The 21,558-nt window shown below is 45.1% G+C and overlaps 1 protein-coding gene across 6 annotated transcripts in view; it reads left to right on the forward strand.

The window, feature by feature from the left end:
* cc2d2a (coiled-coil and C2 domain containing 2A) overlaps window positions 1-21,558 on the forward strand; it is a 317,140-nt gene that overhangs the window by 164,602 nt on the left and 130,980 nt on the right. For all 6 annotated transcript variants that reach the window (XM_085966208.1, XM_085966216.1, XM_085966224.1 and 3 more), the window contains 2 exons: window positions 2,587-2,790; window positions 8,370-8,462. In XM_085966208.1, the coding sequence (XP_085822334.1) occupies window positions 2,587-2,790; window positions 8,370-8,462 (297 nt within the window). The remainder of the gene's footprint in view (window positions 1-2,586; window positions 2,791-8,369; window positions 8,463-21,558) is intronic.

Genomic DNA, 21,558 nt, shown 5'->3' on the forward strand with positions numbered 1-21,558 from the left:
TTTTGGAAATCTAGATAAATTACATCTACTGCATTACCCTTGTGTACACTCTCTGTTACCTCTTCAAAGAATTCAATGAGGTTGGTCAAGCAAGACTTTCCCTTTTGAAATCCATGCCGACTATTCATTATTATATTTTTAGTTTCTAGATGTTTTTCTACTTTCTCCTTTAGTAGGGATTCCATTATTTTTCCTACCACCGATGTTTAGCTGACTGGGCTATAGTTCCCTGGACATGTTCTATCTCCCTTCTTAAATATAGGTCTTACGTTAGCTATCCACCAGTCCTCTGGCACTACACCATTTTCTAACGAATTATTAAATATGTGTGATAGTGCCTCTGCTATCACTTCCCTATGTTCTTTTAAAATGCGCGGATGTAATCCGTCCGGACTAGGGGTTTTATTCTCTGAGTTTGATTCGTTTATTTAATATTTCTCCTTTCTTTTTATATTAAATGCAGTTATACCATTTCTAATTTCATCTTCTGATGTCTTGTCCACCTGATCTGTCTCCCTAGTAAATGCTGAAGCAGTAATTATTTAATATTGCTGCCATTTCGCCATCGCTGCCTGTGATTTTTATCCTGTCCATCCCTTAATGGCCCTATTCCTACCCTGATTTTTTTTTTTAATTTGCCTGTAGAATATTTTACTATTTTGGTTTATATTCCTTGATAATTTAACTTCATAGTTCCTTTTTGCATTCCTAATTTTTTTATGACTTCTCTCCTAATCTCTTTGTATTCTCCCTTATCATGCTGTCCATGTACTTATTGTCTGCCTCAAGCCAGATTTGTTGATTGATGACTAGGTTAACCGTGTGCCAGATATGCTTGAATTTGTGCTGCTTTAACTTCAAAGTGATAAGATGGGGGCTACACTAAGGGAGTGACATGGGTGGGATATAGTGATTTACTGGGTACAAGAGTATCAAAGGCAGCAGAGATGGAGGCCAAAGGCAAGAGAGTTGGGAACTTGAGTGCATTTGTCAGATATAACCTATTTAGAAAAGATAGACAGGAAAAAGGGGAGGTGGAGTAGCTGACCTTATTAACGATAACATATTGGCAGTAGAAAGAAGTGACCATGCTTCACTCTCCTCAGCCAAAACTGCCTATTGCTCTAAGATGATCCTGGCAGACGAGGACAACTCCAGGCTCCGTCTTTCTATAACCAAGCACTTCCTTAAACCCCACTCCCCTTCCCCCTCCCATCCATCCTCACCTTACACTAAATGCAAGGAGCTCAGAGATTTCTTTGTCTCCAAGGCTAATACCATCCATGCAGATCTCTTTTGGCTTCTTCCCACCTCCAACTTCCCTCTAGTCACCCACCATTTCTACCAAGAGCCTCCACCTTTTTGCAATTTCTCACCCGTATTTCCCCCAACCCTCTCCAGGTTTATCTCATCCATGAGACTCACCTCCTGCACCCTTGATCCATTCCTCACTTAACTTCTGACCACTCAACTACCCTTCCTGGCATGCATACTAGCCAACATTGTTAGTGATTCCCTTTACTCGGACTCTATCCCTCTCTCTTCAAAGCCAACATTATCACCTGGCCACCTCAAAAATTCCAGCCTCAACCCATCTATCCTATCCAACCATCACGCAATCTTCAATTCAAATTTTCTTCTCTAATGTCCTTGAACATCTCATCATATCCCAGCTCAATACTGGAACTCCCCATTCAGATCCTTCCAGTTCAGTTTCCATCCTCCTTACAGCACCAAAATGGCACTACCCAGACCCAAATTACATCCACTGTGACTGACTGTGACCATGGTGCATTATCCCTTCTTGACTTTCTCACAGCATCCAATGCGAATAACCACATCATCCTCCTCCACCACCTCTCCATGCACCTCCATAGGACTGCTCTTGCATAGTTCTGTTTCTAACTATCCAAATGTAGCCAATGCACTTTCAGCAATGCCTTCTCTTCCTTCCCCCACACCACTGTCAGCAGGGTTCCCAAAGAATCTATCCTTGGCCCCTTCTTCCTTATCTACATATGCCTCTCCGCAACATTATTAGCAGGCATGGGATCATTTTCACATATATACTGATGATACCCAGCTCTACCTCTCTCCAGGACTACTCTTTGGTGGTCTTCCAAACTTCACCCTCCATGGCCTGTACTACCCACTCCCCACAATCACCATCCGTGATGATCTACATTGGCTCCTCATGCTGCAACGCATTAAATTCAAAATCCTGTCCTATAAATCCCTCCGTGGTTTTGCCCCACCCTAGCTCTGCAATCTCCTCCAACCCTATATACCCTCTCAAATGCTTTGTTCCTCTAAGCCCAGCCTTCATTACGAAGCTCCTCCCTTTTACCCCTCAGGGTAGTGGAGCCATCAGTTGTGTCAGTCCTACCCTCTGGAATTCCATCCCTAGACCCCTACGCAGCTCCACTTCTCTCTCCCCCTTTTTAAAAACCTCAATTCCATTTCTTCAACAAAACTTTTGGTTACTAATCCAGATTTCTCCAATTCCTGCCTTGGTTCTGTTTTCCTTATTTGTGAAGCACTGTAGAACATTTATTTAAGCTAAATGAGTTGTTTGTTGTTTTTTAGGGTGCAACAAGTGGTGAGGCTCAGGATGAGGATCACTTCAGGCTTGAGCAGCTGCAAGACGAGTTTAACTTTGTTTCAGAAGACGATTTGAATAAATCCAAGAGATTCCGGCTTCTCCAGCTCCGAAATGAACAGGTGGCAGAGTTTCATAATTATAAACAAATACCGATTCTGGATCGCGAGATTTCTGAGAAGATTTTCCAGGTAAGATCTATGGCATTACAGAGGATCGCTAGTATCCTAGAGTCTGATATTTGAAAAGCATTCTATGTACAGTAGAGTAGGTTACCTAGTGGTTATGGTACTGGAATACCTCCCAGAGTTAATGAGTTCAAATCCTACCATAACAATTCGTGAATTGAATTGAATAAATCTGATGTGTTGTGGGCTGGCAGTAGATAAAATGACAACAAAAGTTGCCAGATTGCTACAAAAAGAAACAGTGGTTCACTAATGTTCTTCAAGGAAGGGAACCAGCCACTCCCCACCTCCCTTAGTCTGGCCGACACGTGACTTCAATCGTACACTTATGTTGTTGACTTTCAGGGCAAGGGCTTGTCCATGTCACTCACATCTACAAGATCAAATATTAAAATCCTAGAAATGGTAGCCTCGAAATTCCTTACAGGCTGCTGCATCTTTAGAAGTGAGATGAGATGTAATTTTTGCCCGCCAGTCTGGCCTAATGTTGAACAAATCCTGGGATGAGGTTATTATTAGTATAAAGCAGGTGGTGACATGTTCCATTTACTGCATTCCCTGAATGCCCTCCCTCCGGGGCAGAGGGTGGGGATACCATCCTGGCAAGCAAGCTGGCATGCTTTTTGTTGGGGTCAAAGGAGGTGGAACTGTTGGGATTTCTGGCAGGTGATGTCATCCAGCAGTCCGGCCTCCTCTTCTGATGAGAGCATGGGGAGGGCCGATTCAAAAAGCTCCCGTCCCATTCCCACTGAAATTTGGGAAACTGCAAGAAAAGGGTGGAGAGCTGGTGGAACAACTCACAATCTAAATTTCTTCGCTGCCTGTCACATAATGGTGGCTTTAAGGCCAGGAATTTCTAACCCAATATTCTTTTCATGCAGTCTGTCCACCTACCTTAGCTGGAAATCTCAGAGCACTCTGGTAAATTGTCTAGGAGTGGGGTGGAGGTTAAATTAACCTAGTAACTTGTGGTTTGTGCAGCCGGTAAAAATGAGTTCTGTCCCTCATGCATTGCAATAAAATGTTAATAAAATTGAAATGAAATCCAGTTTTTATCAAGCTTTGCTAGGAACTGATGGCAATATACTGACATAGCATTGATTACTGGTGAGGAGGAAAAGAAAAGAAAAACTCCAGCTTGTGCCACCATTCCCAACAAAACAAAGTAAGGAGGCAGCAGGTGATGGCTACCAAGCTTAATAAGTTACTTCTGGCAATAACTCTGACCCCCCACCACCCAGTTTTTCTTTTAAGAAAGACTCCCACTAAGATTTTTATGGTCAGCTAGATGTCTGATACACTTGAAAATCTGCACCCACCTTTTCTGTTAACCTACTAAGGAGTGCATTACACCTTGTAGGGACACACCACACTTCCTTAAATTCCGAGAGCTTGGGTGTAAATTGGCAGAGCAAAGGTTTACAGGTCCCTAGTGTGCTGGCGTTTAACCAGCTAAAACTGCACGCTTAACAGAGCAGGGAACTGGTAAGTTTCAAACAGCTAGGATCACTCAACCCATCTGGATTTGGCATAGCTGGCAGTGGAACTTTAGAACCAAGTCAACCCTACACGACAGACTTGGTAGACCTCAAGTCCGCTAAGAACTAGAGTGTGCTTTTACCTGCCCAATATTGAAATAAATGTAGCGAGACCCAGGGACTGAACAGAGTGCCCTTGTCACTACACTGCAGCTTACTGGAATATAATCGTGCAGCCACATAATCTCCTTCTCTTCAATACGCATGTGCATATACATTCTATCAGATGTATCAGGCTATGAACCAACAGACAAATTTATTTAACAGTAAACAGGTAAATGAATGGTACTCTGTAAAAATAATGGCCTAGAAATTGAGTAGCCTTAGCGCCGCATTTGAGGCGCTAGAGGGCCTAGCGCCGGAGTTATGGCCAGTTTAGAAATTCCCTGGGGCCCTAGAATCGGCGGTAGACCGGTAGCGCTGCGCCGGCACCGATGACGTCATCGGTGTGCGCAGCGTCCCGGTTGCCGTGGTGACGGGCCCCAGCGCCGAAATTGAGTTGCGGCCGCCTCGCCCGTGGCAGCCGCAACTAAGATTTTTTCAACCGAGTCTTCCCCGAGTTAGCGCCGGCGCATTAAGGTCGCGCGGCGGCCGGCCGCTTTCCCGCCGGCCGCCTGCCCGCACCTCCCTCCCCGGACTCCTCCACCCCCCCCCCGCGGAACAGATGCGTCTGGCCTGCAAGCCCGGCACTTGTCCGAGGTGCCGGGCTCATTTTTTTCAATGTTTGAACGGACAGCGGGCGGGTGCAGGCAGCTCCTCCTTAACTGAAGGAGGAGGCCTGCACTTCCCCAGCCTGCCGCACCGCATCGGGTCCCGCAGCGCCGGATTAGCGCCGCAATGCGGCAGTCAGCGCCCATTGGGAGGCGCTCACGCCCGCCAGTAGCGCCGGCAGCCGTCTGGGCGCGGCGCTACTGAATTTTTGGCGCGCGCAGGGGGACTTAGCGCCGGCGCTAAATTTCCGGCGCTAAAGCCCTGGCGCGGCGCCAACTCAATTTCTAGGCCAATATGTTTACAGTAATTACAGACTTTACTAAGCTTGTCGATGTCAAAATATCAAAACTGATCATAAAATTGATCATGGAAACAGTTGCTCACTTCCGATATGATAAGATACTTTCATGAGCCCTCATTAGCTTCATACCCTTGATGACCTCAGATGGACTGACCGAGCGAAGTAGAGACAGACAGATATAAGTGCACATTCAGAAGGTCCTGGCTGCAGAGCTTTCTACCAAAGGGACTGCAAAGTATATTGACCCTGCATCTCGGAGATCTAACCCATGCATACATCCCAAATACAGTTTTCAATCGAACTCCGTACCTCAAAGACACCTCAGGATGTGAATCACACAAGATATTTATCCCAAACATTTTTTATGATCTTTGATTGTTGGAAAATTGGTGCTTTGTTGAGCTGGCTATCAAGTACACTATACATCAGAGTGACGCCAGTGATTCAACAGACATTAGCATATTAAACCCCCTTTGTTCAAAAGTAATGAGCCACAACCACAAAATAATGACTTCAGCATAGCAGACAATAAATATGTTCCCTGTAGCCTTATGCATGCTAGTCAGCAAGAGAAGCCCCAAAGTAAAGAAACTGACACAAAATCTCCATTTTTGTTACATTAACCAGAAGCTAAGTTTACTGTAAATTTTTTTAAAACTTCAAATTTGTAATTGCCCCTTAACTAAGAGATTTATACAAATAGACTAGCTGAGAATATGTGAACCTAGGTTATGGTCTGTAAAATGAAAAATTAAATCTTGTTGAGGTTTGCCAGTGCAACATATAAATACACTGTTACACTGGCTAGGATGGATTGGGGAACGTTACTTAAAGGGTTGATGGTGGATAGGCAATGGCAAACATTTAAAGATCGCATATGAGAGTAAGCTTTCAGGGAACATAAAAACTGACTGCAAAAGCTTCTATAGGTATGTGAAGAGAAAAAGATTGGTGAAGTCAAGCGTAGGTCCCTTGCAGTCAGAATCAGGGGAATTTATAATGGGGAACAAAGAAATGGCTGACCAATTAAATACATACTTTGGTTCTGTCTTCATAAAGGAGGACACAAATAACCTCCCAGAGATGTCGGGGAACATAGGGTCTAATGAGAGGGAGGAACTGAATGAAATCAGTATTTGTAGGGAAATGGTGTTAGGGAAATTGATGGGATTGAAGGCCAATAAATCCCATGGGCCTGATAATCTACATCCTAGGGTACTTAAGGAAGTGGCCCTAGAAATAGTAGATGCATTGCTGGTCATCTTCCAAAATTCTATAGACTCTGGAACAGTTCCCATGGATTGGAGGGTAGCTAATGTAACCCCACTATTCAAAAAAGGTGGTAGAGAGAAAACGGGGAATTACAGACCGGTAAGCCTGACATCGGTAGTGGGGAAAATGCTAGAGTCCATTATAAAAGATGTAATAGCAGAGCACTTGGAAAACAGTGACAGGATCGGACAAAGTCAACATGGATTTATAAAAGGTAAATCATGCTTGACTAATCTACTGGAATTTTTTGAGGATGTAACTGGTAGAAGAGATAAGGGAGAACCAGTGGATGTGGTGTATTTGGGCTTTCAGAAGGCTTTCGATAAGGTCCCGCATAAGAGATTAGCGTGTAAAGTTAAAGCACATGGGATTGGGGGTAAGGTACTGACTTGGATAGAGAACTGGTCGACAGACAGGAAGCAAAGAGTTGGAATAAACGGGTCTTTTTCCGAGTGGCAGGCAGTGACTAGTGGGGTACCGCAGGGATCGGTGCTAGGACCCCAGCTATTCACAATATATATTAATGATCTAGACGAGGGAGCTAGATGTAATATCTCCAAGTTTGCAGACGACACAAAGCTGGGTGGGCGTGTGTGCTGTGAGGAGGATGCAGAGAAACTCCAGTATGATTTGGACAGGTTGGGTGATTGGGCAGACGCAGTATAATGTGGATAAATGCGAGGTTATCCACTTTGGTGGCAAAAACAGGAAGGCAGATAATTATCTGAACGGCAATAGATTGGGAGAAGGGGAAGTGCAACGAGACCTGGGTGTCCTTGTGCACCAGTCGCTGAAGGTAAGCATGCAGGTGCAGCAGGCGGTTAAGAGGGCAAATAGTATGTTGGCCTTCATAGCGAGAGGATTCGAGTACAGGAGCAAGGATGTGTTGCTGCAGTTGTACAGGGCCTTGGTGAGACCACACCTTGAGTATTGTGTGCAGTTTTGGTCGCCTTATCTGAGGAAGGATGTTCTTGCCATGTTGGGAGTGCAGCAAAGATTCACCAGACTGATACCTGGGATGGCAGGAATGACGTATGAGTAGAGATTGGGTCGATTAGGCTTATATTCGCTAGAGTTTAGAAGAATGAGAGGGGTTCTCATTGAAACTTATAACATTCTAACAGGACTAGACAGACTAGATACAGGAAGGATGTACCCGATGGCGGGGGAGTCCAGAACCAGGGGTCACAGTCTAAGGATAAGAGGGTAAGCCATTTAGGACTGAGATGAGGAGGAATTTCTTCACCCAGAGAGTGGTGAACCTGTGGAATTCTCTACCACAGAATGCAGTTGAGGCCAACTTATTAAATATATTCAAGAAGGAGTTAGATATATTTCTTAAGGCTAAAGGGATCAAGGGGTATGGGGAGAAGGCAGGGACAGGGTACTGAATTTGGATGATCAGCCATGATCTCATTAAATGGTGGAGCAGGCTCGAGGGGCCGAATGGCCTACTCCTGCTCCTATCTTCTATGTTTCTTTTAATAATTCTGTGCATGCCTGCAACATTAACATCACCTCATTGAATTAAGAATATTTTATCCAGTGGCTTGGTAGTATAGTGCTTTGGTGCATCAATGTTCAGTCATGAATCTGCACACGGTGAGTTTCTGAACTCATTCAAGCTGCCACGGTCATACTCGCTAGAGAGGGGAAAAATTGGGCAATGGAGTAAATTGACCAAATATTCAGGAACAAATTTGCTAATTTAGGAATCTGTTTGCAAATGAACCTTGCTTTGTTTTATTTTATTATTTTAGGAATACGAGAAGAAACAGCGTGAAAAAGACATAATTGATATGACAAGCCACCTCGATGCCCACAGAGCACTGGTAGCGAGGTACCTGCAGAAGGTAATCTCATAACACTGAAAACTTTTAGGATTTAGCATGACAATCTCAACACTTTCAAAGTTTCAGTAAAAAACATGCAATTCAACATTGCACAGATTCTGGCCAGCAAACTCCTGGCTAAATGATTTACTGTGCTAGGTATAATTTACAAATAGGTTTATTTTTTCAGTTTTCTCATTGAATGTATAATGATTGCATTTGATATTTACACTGAAAATTACTACTTATCTTGTGTTTTATTTATTATAAAATTGGTAAACTTTGTGGCTCATCAGGTACGCTCATCTTTATCTGGTATTTATTAATGATGCAGAAAATATACACAAAATAAAAGTCATTAGCTCCCCTGGGGGATAGTGACCATAGAATGATCAAGTATAACATAATTGGAAAGTCAGTTCGGGAGTCAAGTTGATGAGGGCTAATTTTAATGAAATCAGTGAACAAGTAAAGCAAATGTATTGAGGAGGTTGTTCAATACTTCAGTAGAAGACAAGTGGAACACAGTTAACAATATGATGCTGAGCATGAAGGATAAAAACATACCAAAAATCAACAAATGTGTTCCTAAATTCATTAATAAATAAATTAAAAGTGAGATAAACAGAAAGCATGACCCTTACAAATCCTGTAAGGAGGAAGGGGAATGTGTTCACTGGTCTGAATATTTTGGGCCAAGTCTTGCTGGAGCAGGGCATCTCGCAGTGTGCACCATTAGCGCAGTGTGCACCATTAGCGCAGTGTGCACCATTAGCGCAGTGTGCACCATTAGCGCAGTGTGCACCATTAGCGCAGTGTGCACCATTAGCGCAGTGTGCACCATTAGTTAGACTCTCTTCCTTCAGCTGGAAAAAGTTTTGCACTGTAACTTGCTAGAAGTGTGAGCTGATTGTAGCTTGGTGAGGGCAACGGGGTATCTGGGACCTTAGTGACCGGTGGGACCAACAGTGTATCGCCTTAACCAATGAGATTTAAGGATAGAGAACAAAAAATAGGAATGACGGGGAAGGAGGGTGAATTAGAGTCAAATCAGGTACAGAAAGGGAAATAAAGAGTAGGAAGGGAAGATTGGATTAAGAGCGAGTAAAAAGAGACAGATAGGAAAAGTAAGAAAAAAATTAAACATTTAAAATTTGAAATTTTTAAAGTCTCTTGAATTTACTACATGCAGGAATGAGAATCAACAGTTTAAGTTCCCTTTCTGAGCGAGAAGTTGATTGGCATTGTATTAACAATTATTATGTTATTAAAAGGGTACTTATGCTCTGAATCACCAGTGATTTAATGGGCAATTAATGTGCAAATCCAGCAAGTTCTTAAAAATAACAGGGAGGCTAAGGGCGATTTGCCGTTTGTGCAAAGCAAACAGTGGAGTTGTGTAAATCAACCAGCAAGTTCTGGAGATTCACAACTTGCAGTGTATCTCGTAATCCACTGAACATGCTGGCTGATTTGCACGTTAATAATGGCGTGCGTTGTCAACACACCATTATTTTTCCAGCAAGTTTCGGCCCAATATAATGCAGCTACAAGTTAAAATGGTGTTCAGAGGGGCAAAGAGAGATCTCAAAAAAAAATTGCAGCTGAGGCTAAACATACACAAAAGAAAATTCTTTCAGTTCCACAACAGTAAGAGCAGTCAGAGAAGAGGTGAGAATCATAAAAGTTGCAAATGGATTGTAGTAAATACTCTGAATCAGTGACTTTGACATAACTGAGAGGGAATACCTCAAAAGGATAAAATGGCTCAAAACGACAGAGTGCTGTGAAGGCTGAGGAGGAGATTGGCAAGATTCGGACCATCATTATGAGGGAATTAATGGGCACTGGGGAGATACCAAAACATTGGAAATAGGCCAGGCCATGGTACCCATATTCAATAAGGGTGACAAAACAAGCAATTACAGAACCCTTAGTCTTCCATCCTGTGCAAATTAATTGAATCATTTATCATGAGTAATTCTTCACACGTAAGGGTAAATTTTCAAAAACTGTGCTCCTGGCACCGTATCTTGTTCGATAGAAGTATGGATCAGGAAATTGGGCACGGAGGTCAACTCGCAGCACTTCTGAGTTTTAGGTCATAAACGAAAAAGAGGAGTCAAAGATAAAGGTATTGAACGGCTGATTTTGCGCTGGTTCCTACACAAACTCAATTTCTTCCCCATGGTGTTTTCAGCCATTTATGCGATTATGGTGGGAGATCAGGCCAATCACCTTGGAAATACAGAGCCATAGTCTCTTCCTCAGTAGCCACTGTGGTGAAGCATTCCATGTTCTATCAACCCTCTGTTTGAATGAAAGTTTTCTTAACTTCTCCCATGGCTCTTCTACTGATAATCCTCAATCTATGCCCACTTGTCACTGATTCACTGACTAGTGAAAACAATCTTTGACTACCTTCTTAAAATATTTTGAAAACCTCTATTAGATCCCCCATAATTTCAACCCCCGTCGCCTCCAGTCCAGATCCAAGGTCGTCCCATCCTCTGTCATCCAATTACAGTATGCAGACAATGCTTGCGTCTGCGCACACTCTGAGGTCGAACTCCAAACCATCGTCAACACCTTCACCGAAGCGTATGAGAGCATGGGCCTTACACTAAACATCCGTAAGACAAAAGTCCTCTACCAACCTGCCCCCGCCACACAGTACTGCTCCCCGATTATCAAAATCCATGACGAGGCCATGGACAACGTGGACCACTTTCCATACCTCGGGAGCCTACTGTCAACAAGGGCAGACGTCGATGACGAAGTCCAACGCCGCCTTCAGTGTGCCAGTGCAGCCTTCGGTCGCCTGAGGAAGAGAGTGTTTGAAGACCAGGACCTCAAACCCAGCACCAAGCTCATGGTCTACAGAGCAGTAGTGATATCCGCCCTCCTGTATGTTTCAGAGACATGGACCATGTACAGCAGGCACGTCAAAGCACTGGAGAGGTACCACCAACGCTGCCTCCGCAAGATCCTGCAAATCCATTGGCAGGATAGGCGCACCAAAGCCTGTGTTCTTGCTCAGGCCAACATCCCCAGCATCGAAGCTTTGACCACGATTGATCAGCTCCGATGGATGGGCCTCATCGTCTGCACGCCCGATACGAGACTCCCAAAACAAGCGCTCTACTCTGAGCTCCAACACGGCAAGAGAGCCCCAGGTGGGCAGAGGAATCGCTTCAAGGACACCCTCAAAGCCTCCTTGAACAAGTGCAACATCCCCACCGACACCTGGGAATCCCTGGCCCAAGACCACACAAAGTGGAGGAGAAGCATCTGGGAAGGCGCCGAACGCCTTGAGTCTCTTCGCCGGGAGCAAGTGGAAGCCAAGCACAAACAGCGCAAGGAGCGCACGTCAACCCAAGCACCCACCCAGCCGCCCCTTCAACCACCGTCTGCCCCACCTGTGACAGAGACTGTAGGTCCTGCATTGGACTCATCAGTCACCTGAGAACTCATTTTTAGTGTGGAAGCAAGTCATCCTCAGTTCCGAGAGACTGCTTAAGAGAGAGAGAGAGACTTTGGCATTCAGAATAACACTAGAAATTCACTATAAATTTAGTGCTACATTTAAAAAAAAGACAATTTTAAACCTAGAGGTCAGCAGGAAACAAAACCTCCAGCTATGTAAAGTGCTGGCTTGTCATCATGGGGACAGCTGGTGAAATGCTGCTGCGTTTAGGTAGGAATGGACTTCATTGGCACCGAAGATGAAATCACAGTGGAATTTCTGCAGCACCACTTCCTGCACCAGCGAACCTCCGTTATGAGGCCCTAATTTTTTATTTAACCTAATTCTGACTTGTAGAAAAAATAGACTGGCTTTAAACTTCTATGGAGCCCTATCGAGGGCTGCAGAATTTCAGCAGCGCAAGATTTCCACCTGCCAGTTCACCCTGTTAGTGACTCTGGGGATTGGGTCATTTAAATTTTCGGGCCAGTCATCACATGCCCACAGAAGTGCAATAGAGGCCCCCGTCTGACAATGCCACTGGAAATTCAGACTGGTATCTTGCCACTCCTAGACTGGAAGCACAAGGCACAGATTTGGCTGAAGAATAGTAAAGTCAAAATGATTTTTTCATAATGGGAGTGTTGTGGCCTCTCTTCCAACAATCCTTCTGGGATCAATTGCCATTTCCCTTCTTCACCATAGGCCCCAGTGTAGATGCATAAAGTGGTCTGTGCCTGGCCTTTTGGATGGAATTACTGGGCCTGCCCCAGACTGTTGGGCCGCGATTTCGCCAGTAGAGGTGGGATCGCGGCAGAAGAGATAGTTGACCGCTCCCGCTCCTGGCTCCAGCCCACTCTCTCCAAGTAATTTTACGTAGATTGGGCTTGTTAAGCCCGCCCAGCGCATGTCCTGGCCAATTAAAAGGAAGCCGGTCTGATGACGTCATTTGATGACGCATCATCAGCCGGTTTCCTTAAAGGGACCATGTCCAAATTGATTTTGACAGTTGTGCTGTCAGTGTTCTGCAGCATTGAGGTGCTGCAAACATTGACGAGCACTGCACAAAGGTGCACGGCTGCACCTAGCCTCTCGCATGGCTCCCTCCATATGCTTATGGAGGGAGCCATATGCTTATGGAGGGAGCCACAGCATGCAGGGAGGTTCTCTTCCCTTCCCATGGTTGCACATTGCACAGGAGAGCAAAAGCAGGGATGTTGTCAGGAGGACCAGGCTGCAGTGACGCAAGCCTTTCAATAACCTGAGCAAATCATGAAAAGTTACTGCCAAGTCACACTCAACCTTATCCTGCTGTGCCACTCATCACATCCCCATCACTCTGCCTTCCCTACCCTACTCCTGCACATCATTACTCACACCAACTTACCTTGCACCTTCACCCATCCCTCTCTATCTACATTATCACTTCCCCACCTCACTAGCCACCCCTCACACTGACCCACATCCTACTGCAAGCATACCAGCTAACACACAAGGGTAGGCACTTGGGTGGTTTAGCCAATGTTCATGTGAAGTTTCTGTTAATGTCTTGTCAAATATTGAAATCTATATTTTCAAATATTGAAATCTATATTTTCAATACTTTACCTTATTGGACAGATCTGTGTTCACCTTTAGAAGTGTCTTAGTGAGTTCCAGTGAATGTTGAGACATAACTTTCCCCCCACTCCCCCAATTGTGATAAATGTGAAAGGAATGGCTTGGACATTATAGGGATGCTTTACGGTGCTGGTGTGGGGTGGTGTCAACCTGGCGCATCATGTGGCAGCCAGGGTGTACAGCGTCAAGTGAAGTAAATCTGGCCACGGTGATGCCATCCCTGGCCTCCCAGGTAGCAATGTGGTCGGGTGCTGATGCCCTGTGTCCTGTGCAGCATCAGGTGATTGCGGACCTGCTGTCAATCATTTCGATTTTGACGGCGGACCCGCCTCCAAACCCACCCTCTGCGTGCCGGCAAAATCGCAGCCTTGGAGTAGTGTAACTAGAGCAGGGAAAGATCGCTTCTCTTTCCTCTCCCTTCACTCCTGCTGGATCAAGAGTTCTTGTACGGATCCTGTTTTAACCCCACATTGTGACCCTCCCACTGCCGCAGCTGTTATCGAATTACATCACCCTCCCCCAGGCGGCAGAATTTCCGCCCTTCTGTCTTTAAAATATTAGCGGTACAGTTGGTCACGGTTTTTTATTTTAAAGAAAGAATTGTTTTAACTTTAGCATTTCTTGAATCAAGCAATAACCTTGAGTGAAACACAAACCTCCAGCTGGGTGATTTTTTGCCAATAGGGTTGTCAGTGTAGAAAATGGTGTGTAGAAATATTGGAAGTATTTCTCCGCCCTAAATTGTGCTGCATCATTGCTAATGTATGAAATTGACATCAAGACTAAACTTGCCACTAGTTTCAGGGGAACAGTTGCAAACTGCTTAAGCTACACGTTTTACAGTTTGTGGGGTCATTTGATTTCAATGGATTACTATCTTTTAATCACTCCTGTGTATCATTTGTTTAACAGTCAGAGTTTAGAAATTATTTTAAACACTGGGATGATGAGGGCCAACAGCTATTTAAAGGGTTTTTACATTCAACAATAGATATGGTTTGCCTACCCTCAGTAGTATTTGCAAATATAAAGCTGCCAACCTCCAGAGACACAATGGCATCAGAGACCCACTTACCTAATGGGCCCATGAGCTACTGTCTGCTCTTCGCTTACCTCTTTAGGGTAAGGTTTTTTATTTTTACCAACAAACACAAACTGGGGAGAGCTGCATGTGGATGTCAAAGGTTTCTGAGCATCATTCCCTTAGGACCACGTATATTTAATGTAAAACCATTTTAATGTAATGACACAGGACGTACATTAGCTGTGCATTCCTGAATAACTTGTTTATTGTGCTCCAGCCAGTGCAGGAAATAAGTAACATGTAATGCTGCAGCTTTTGAGCAACAGGTCACTGGTTTAAATATTTGAGGCAGTATCTATCCTTGGTTGAGGGTTAAAACCGGTCTGATTTTAGAGGATTACTCCAGGGAAGACTATTTGAAAAATGCAATGAAACCTAAACCGTACTTGTGCAGAGTTCCTCAATAGAGGAAAGTAAACAATTCATCATTTTAAACACTTTGTTTTGCTCAGTCCTGTCATTTCCCTCTCTCCTCTTCAGACGCACTTGTGTGTTAATATGGTGCTGTGGCACGCAATCCCTGCACTTCCCATTCAATGCTGCTCATAGCCTGCATTGTAGTTTCCAGTTGCAGGGCTCAACAAAGTAATGTGTTTTTCTTAATTTTTATATATTTTAAAGAACAGAAGTGCCTTTTTCTGGTGCAATCTTTAAAATGAAAAAATTGAGAAATTTGGTTAGAAGGATTCAGAATCTCATTGGAAAAGAATACATCCATCTGAAATAATACTGAAAAAGAAGATGCATTATATTTATAGACTAATATAGAAAATGATAGGTTATGATTGGTTTAATGCAGCAAATATTAACATAAAAAGCAAGAAATTAGCATTTATATTGCGCCTTTCACGACCTCCGGACATACCAAAGCACCTTACAGCCAATTAAGTACTTTTGAAGTGTAGTCACTGTTGAAATGTAGGAAACGTGGCTGCCAATTTGCACACAGCAAACTCTCACAAACAGCAATGTGATAATGACCAGTTAATCTGTTTTAGTGATGTTAATTGAGGGATAAATATTTGCCAGGACACCGGGGATAACTCCCCTGTTCCTCTTCGAAATAGTGCCATGGAATCTTTTATGTCCACCCAAGAGAACAGGTTTAGCATCTCATCCGAAAGACGGCACCTCCAACAGTACTGCACTGGAATGACAGCCTAGATTTTTGTGCTCAAGTCTCTGGAGTGGGACTTGAACCCACAACCTTCTGACTTAGAGATGGGAATGCTACCCACTGAGCCACAGCTAACACACACAGGATGCAAGGGTATGAGCAGGAATTGACATCTTGTTGCTTGAGGAAAACAATTGTTCGCCGCTAATAAAATATTAGCTTATCAAATCAAAGCAGGTAAATGCACATATGCTGTTTAATCTTTCTTTAATATATTTTCCTTAGATAATTCATGTATATTACATTTTAGCTCTCATCCAATTTTGTAACTTCCAGACTCGAATATTCCAATGCTGTCCTGGCCAGCCTCTCCTCTTCCACTCACCATAAACTTAAGCTCATCCCAAAACTCTGCTGCTCATATTCTAACTCGCACCAAGTCCCGTTCATCCATAACACCTGTGCTTGCTGGCCTAAATTGGCTCCCGGTCTCCGAATGCCACAATTTAAAAATTCTCATCCTCGCATTCAAATCCCTCCATGGCCTTGCCACTCAATATCTCGGCAAATTCCTCTAGCCGTACAGCCCTCAGAGCAAACTGCATTCCTCCAACTCTGGTCTTTTGTCCATTTCCCACTTCCTTTACACCACCATTGGCAGCCGTGCCTTCAGCCATCTAGGCCCTAAGCTCTAGATTTCTCTCCCTAAACCTCTTGACCTTTCCTCCTTTTAAGGCAGTCCTTAAAACCTACCTCTTTGAACAAGCTTTTGGTCACCTGTACTAATGTCTCCTTCTTTGGCTCAGTGTCATTTTTGTCTGATTACGCTCCTGTGAAGCACCTTGGGACGTTTTACTATGTTAAAGGTGTAGTGTATGTACCCGTCTATCTTTAAGGGAACTATTGAATGTAACCGTTCACCTTTAAGGGAACTACTTTAGGTGTGGCACTATTTGTTTGGCTTCTGTATACTGTAATACCGATAGTGACCACACCAGTATATAAGTGTTGTGCCAGGAGTTATTGGGCAGATTCGCCCGGACCTTCGAATAGTAAAGACCTGTTTTGTTTGTTACTTCTGAAGTCTGTGTATTTATTAACTGCACAACCCACAGACTTTACAGTGGCGACGAGTCCGATCGTACCCTGCGGCAAGATTACCAAAGCAAGAAGAGCGTCGAAGAGAGGCAACCGCCCTTGTCGTGCTGCTGGAAGAAAACACGAGGCTGCAGCAGGAGAGAGGTGGAAGACTTTAGCAACAAAAGCTGCCATTAGCAACAGGCACTGACTACCCTTCTACCACGGTACGGAGTGAGCCGATCAGCAGGGAACAAGGCTGTGAGTAGGGGAAGGTGTAGAGAATATCCGGAGGATAAGGGCAGAGCACTCGGCCTCGGTCGAGGGGGAGCTGTGCCGGCCAAAAGTCGGGTCCAACGGCGTCGGGTGACAGCCGGACCGCGATCGGCGGGAAAAATCCAGGCAGCGACCGCAGCCATGAAGCGCTGAGCCTGCGAGTAGGCGCGGGAAGAGAAACCCAGCCGCAGCCGGGGAGGGAAACACCGGTCTGCGAGAGGGCTGGGGAGGCGAACGGGAACCGTGCGGGTGAGAGCCGGGTGCGGAGAGAGAGACTGCGAGGAGCCAGCCCAGCGGCTGAGCTGTTCTCCACCAACGGGGTACTCAGAGCCGGCAAAACCGAACGTGCGGGAGTGGGTGAGAGACACAGCCGAAAACGGGGTGAGAGACTGCGCGAGAGCCAGTCCAGCGGCTGAACTGTTCTCCACCAACGGGGTACCCAGGGCCGGTAGCACCGAACGTGCGGGTGAGAGAGCGACAGAGCCGGGTACGGAGAGAGAGACTGCGCGAGAGCCAGTACAGCGGCTGAACTGTCCTCCGTTAACGGGGTGTACCCAGCGCCGGTTGGGCCGTGCGGGTGGGAGGAAAAGACATAGCCGAGTAAGGGGAGCTGTGCGGAAGCCAGCCAGCGGCTGAACCTGTCCGCTGTGGGGGAAGCGTACCCCTTCCACCGGGAAGAAACGCGGGAAGCCGCCATTAGGCGGAGAAGACGCCAGAAGCGGGAAACCGCCATTGAAGTGGGCGGGGCGAGCAAGGAAGAGCGGGAAACCGCCATTTTCGCGGGAAAACCGCCATCTTGATTGACATACCGCCATTGAAGTGGGCGGGGAGAGAAGGAAAGAGCGGGAAACTGCCGATTTCGCAGGAAAACCGCCATCTTAGAAATACACAAATAAATAAGAATACTTAAAGAAATACTGGTGCTGCTCCCAAGGGAAGAAAAATGCCTAAGCGAGGGAATATTAACGACTTTAATTCGGAAATAGAAGACTGGGCCACGTACGTGGAACGCATAGAGATCTATTGCGAAGCCAACAAAATAGAGGAAGACGACAAGGCGATAACATTGCTAAACTCGATGGGGGCAAAAACATACGGGCTCTTGAAGCATCTAATAGCACCAAATAAACCAGCGGATCAGACCTTCGAAGAGATTGTGGCTGTGCTGAAGGACCATTTGAACCCCACACCGCTGATGCTGGCTGAACGATTCAAATTCTACGCAAGAACGCAGAAGAAAGACGAAAGCAATGCGGAATACTTGGTCGAACTGCGTAGGCTAGCGAAATACTGCCAGTTCGGAGGGAATCTGACAGAAGCGCTGCGGGACAAGTTCGTATGCGGATTGTCCAAAGAAGGGACGCAGAAACGACTACTGGAAGAGAACGACCTCACACTGGACAGGGCTGTCCTTATAGCTGCATCGCACGAAGCCGCAGCGAAAGGAACGGCGGAAATGCAACTAAAGGCGGCGGCACTTGGGGTGGACCAAATTACTTCAAGCACAACAAAATGCTACCGTTGTGGGAAGACCACGCATGACCAGAATCAATGCTGGTTTAAGAACCAAGAGTGTAGGAAATGTGGCAAACTGGGTCACATCGCGAAGGTATGCCGGTCCGGGAAAAAGACCAATAATCAAAGGAAGCCACCACAAGAAAAGTACAACAAGGTACACAAGGTGGCTGAGAAGAGTTCAGACGAACAGAATTCAGACTCAGACCCAAACAACCAGGAGCTGGGTAGGCTGAGAATCCACAATGTGGGTAAAGAAATGGATCTACAGGCCATCTGGGTCATACTAAAAATAGCTGGAGTCCAAGTAAGAATGGAGCTGGACATTGGATCAGCTCTAGCAGTCATCAACCGAAGGGACTACCACCGGCTATTCTCTCACATACCTTTAAGAAATACCAAGTTCGTATTACAGACATACACGGGGCATAACGTATACCCCGTGGGGAAAATAAGAGTCAAGGTGAGAGATAGGGGTAAAGAACACCCAAGAATGAACTTGTACGTATTACCTGAGGGAGGACCACCACTTCTAGGACGGGAGTGGATTAAGAAAATAGACATGGAATGGCATTACCTAAAAGCCATAATGAGGGAGGACTCGGTGCAAGCTATTAGCTCAGATTCTGAAATGGATGATGATAAGACCAAGTCGAATATGGAAGACAAGGCTAAAGGGGACTTGCCGACGATGGGAAAGAAAACGAAGACATGCAGAAGGACTTATGGTACCAAGAAGAATAAAGCTGCAGAGCAGAACTCCAGGTTGACAGAGAATTCTGAGCCTGTTCAAGCAAAGGATTCACCCATGACGGAAGAACACCGAGCTCGGACGCAAACTTATGTCAAAGTACGACAACAGTTAGAACAGTTGAGTGACCGTCTCGTACAAGAGATGAAAAATATGGAAAGGTTCTGGGACACCGAATGGGAGAACCTGGAAAGACTACAGAGACAGCTAGCTCAAGCAGAGAGCGACCATAGAGCCATCGTGGTCAAATACCAATCACATTCCCCTGATGCTGTTCAGGAACTAGAATATTTACAGAATGAACCAAAGGAAGAGGAATCTTCAGGGAGCCAGGATTTTATTCCAGTTCTGCTCTACGACTCCTTACAAGCAGAGTGTGAAAAGTTGAAAGAACAGTATGAACAGGTCCAGGCTACAATTCTGGAGGGGGTTAACTCGGCAGCCTCCAAAAAGCTAGTTTCAGTAGAAACATATGAACAACTAAAGGTTGAACATGAGCAAGAAGTCCAACGGCTGCAGGAAATTCTTGATGAGCTCAAGGCCAAGACAGACTCATCGGTAGGAGATCCATCCATAGATGAGAAATTAGAGGTGAAAATCATGGCAGAGCATGAAAGACAGGATGTCCAAGAACTTATAAAAACATTGAAGGACACCCAAGACAAATATGAGGCGGCAATGACCGAGGTTCAACAACTTGAAGAACAGATTCAACTGGGAATCCTTTCAGTGGAAGAACAGGACACTGTAAGAATGGTCCCTGAACATGAACTAGAGAGCATCAGGGCGCAACTTTTCCGAGCGCTGAAAGCCAAAGTTCAAGAGGAACGTAAGGTGGAAGTATTGGAGAAAGAGGTGGAGGAAATGGAGAAGACTCTGATCCACCGTGTTCCCAGGGAAGAGTTAATGGTCAGCCAACTCCTTCATATGCTGAAGGACAAGACTCTGCAAGGGGAACAATCTGAACACGAGCTTCAATCTTCAGGGGGAACGAGTTCGGAGCTCTCAAAAGTCACGGAGATAGCTGAGGTGGCAACACAAATTTTACAAGGATGCCAAAAGTACGTTGAATCACGTCAAGGTGAACAGAAGAATGTGGAAACCGTTACTTCAGTAGAAGGGTTAAATAGCCTGATAACGCAATTACCGATGGAAAGGAAGGTATTGAACTCACAAATGAGGTCCGTCGTGAAGGAATGGCAGATAACCCAGGAAGAGCGGGATGAATATGAATGCATGAAGAAGGCTTTTCAAGAAAGATGTTTAGGGAAGGAACCACCGTCAGCTAACGTCCAGACGGGTGAGGAGGAAGAAGAAGTCTCTCTCGCTGGCCTAACTCAGGACGAACCCGAATATTACCATGACCTGTTGAGTGACACTGAATATTACGAGGATGTGGTCTGCCCAGCTTGTGATGAAAACTCTCAAAGTGCTGAAATCCGGATGAAGCACTTAAGGTCTAAGGAACATAGAGAGTTGGTGGCGCTACAGCTGGCAGCCGAGAAAGGAGCTCCGAGAGTTTCAAAAAGGCAGAAAAGAAAAAGAAGAAGCAGAAGATAATAACTGTCTAAAATATTAGCACTTCTACCATTCCAGGCGGGACATTACGAAAGGAGCTAAATTAGTTGAAAAACTGGAAAATGTCAAGACAGCCAGTTGGTTGTAAAAGTCCGCACTGCTGGTTCAACAGGACGAAGGTTCAAGCTGTTACGTCAAGAAAAAGGCTATGGAGGAGTCACGCTAGCCAGGTAATCCGGCTACACCAAAGAAATGTTGTTCGGAACGAGTCAAGATCAGAGACTGAATCTATGAACTGTTTCCACCGAGATTATATTTGTAAATTGTTTTATATGACATTGACTCCACCGAGATTATATCTGTAATTTGTTTTATAGGAAGTTGAAGATATGTATGTTTAACGGGGACTCTGTAAGTAATAAGCTAAAAAGGGAGGATTGTAGTGTATGTACCCGTCTATCTTTAAGGGAACTATTGAATGTAACCGTTCACCTTTAAGGGAACTACTTTAGGTGTGGCACTATTTGTTTGGCTTCTGTATACTGTAATACCGATAGTGACCACACCAGTATATAAGTGTTGTGCCAGGAGTTATTGGGCAGATTCGCCCGGACCTTCGAATAGTAAAGACCTGTTTTGTTTGTTACTTCTGAAGTCTGTGTATTTATTAACTGCACAACCCACAGACTTTAC

This window comes from Somniosus microcephalus, chromosome 2, assembly GCF_052327205.1.
Source record: "Somniosus microcephalus isolate GS21.2 chromosome 2, FLI_Smic_1.0, whole genome shotgun sequence".
NCBI classification, from domain to species: domain Eukaryota; kingdom Metazoa; phylum Chordata; class Chondrichthyes; order Squaliformes; family Somniosidae; genus Somniosus; species Somniosus microcephalus.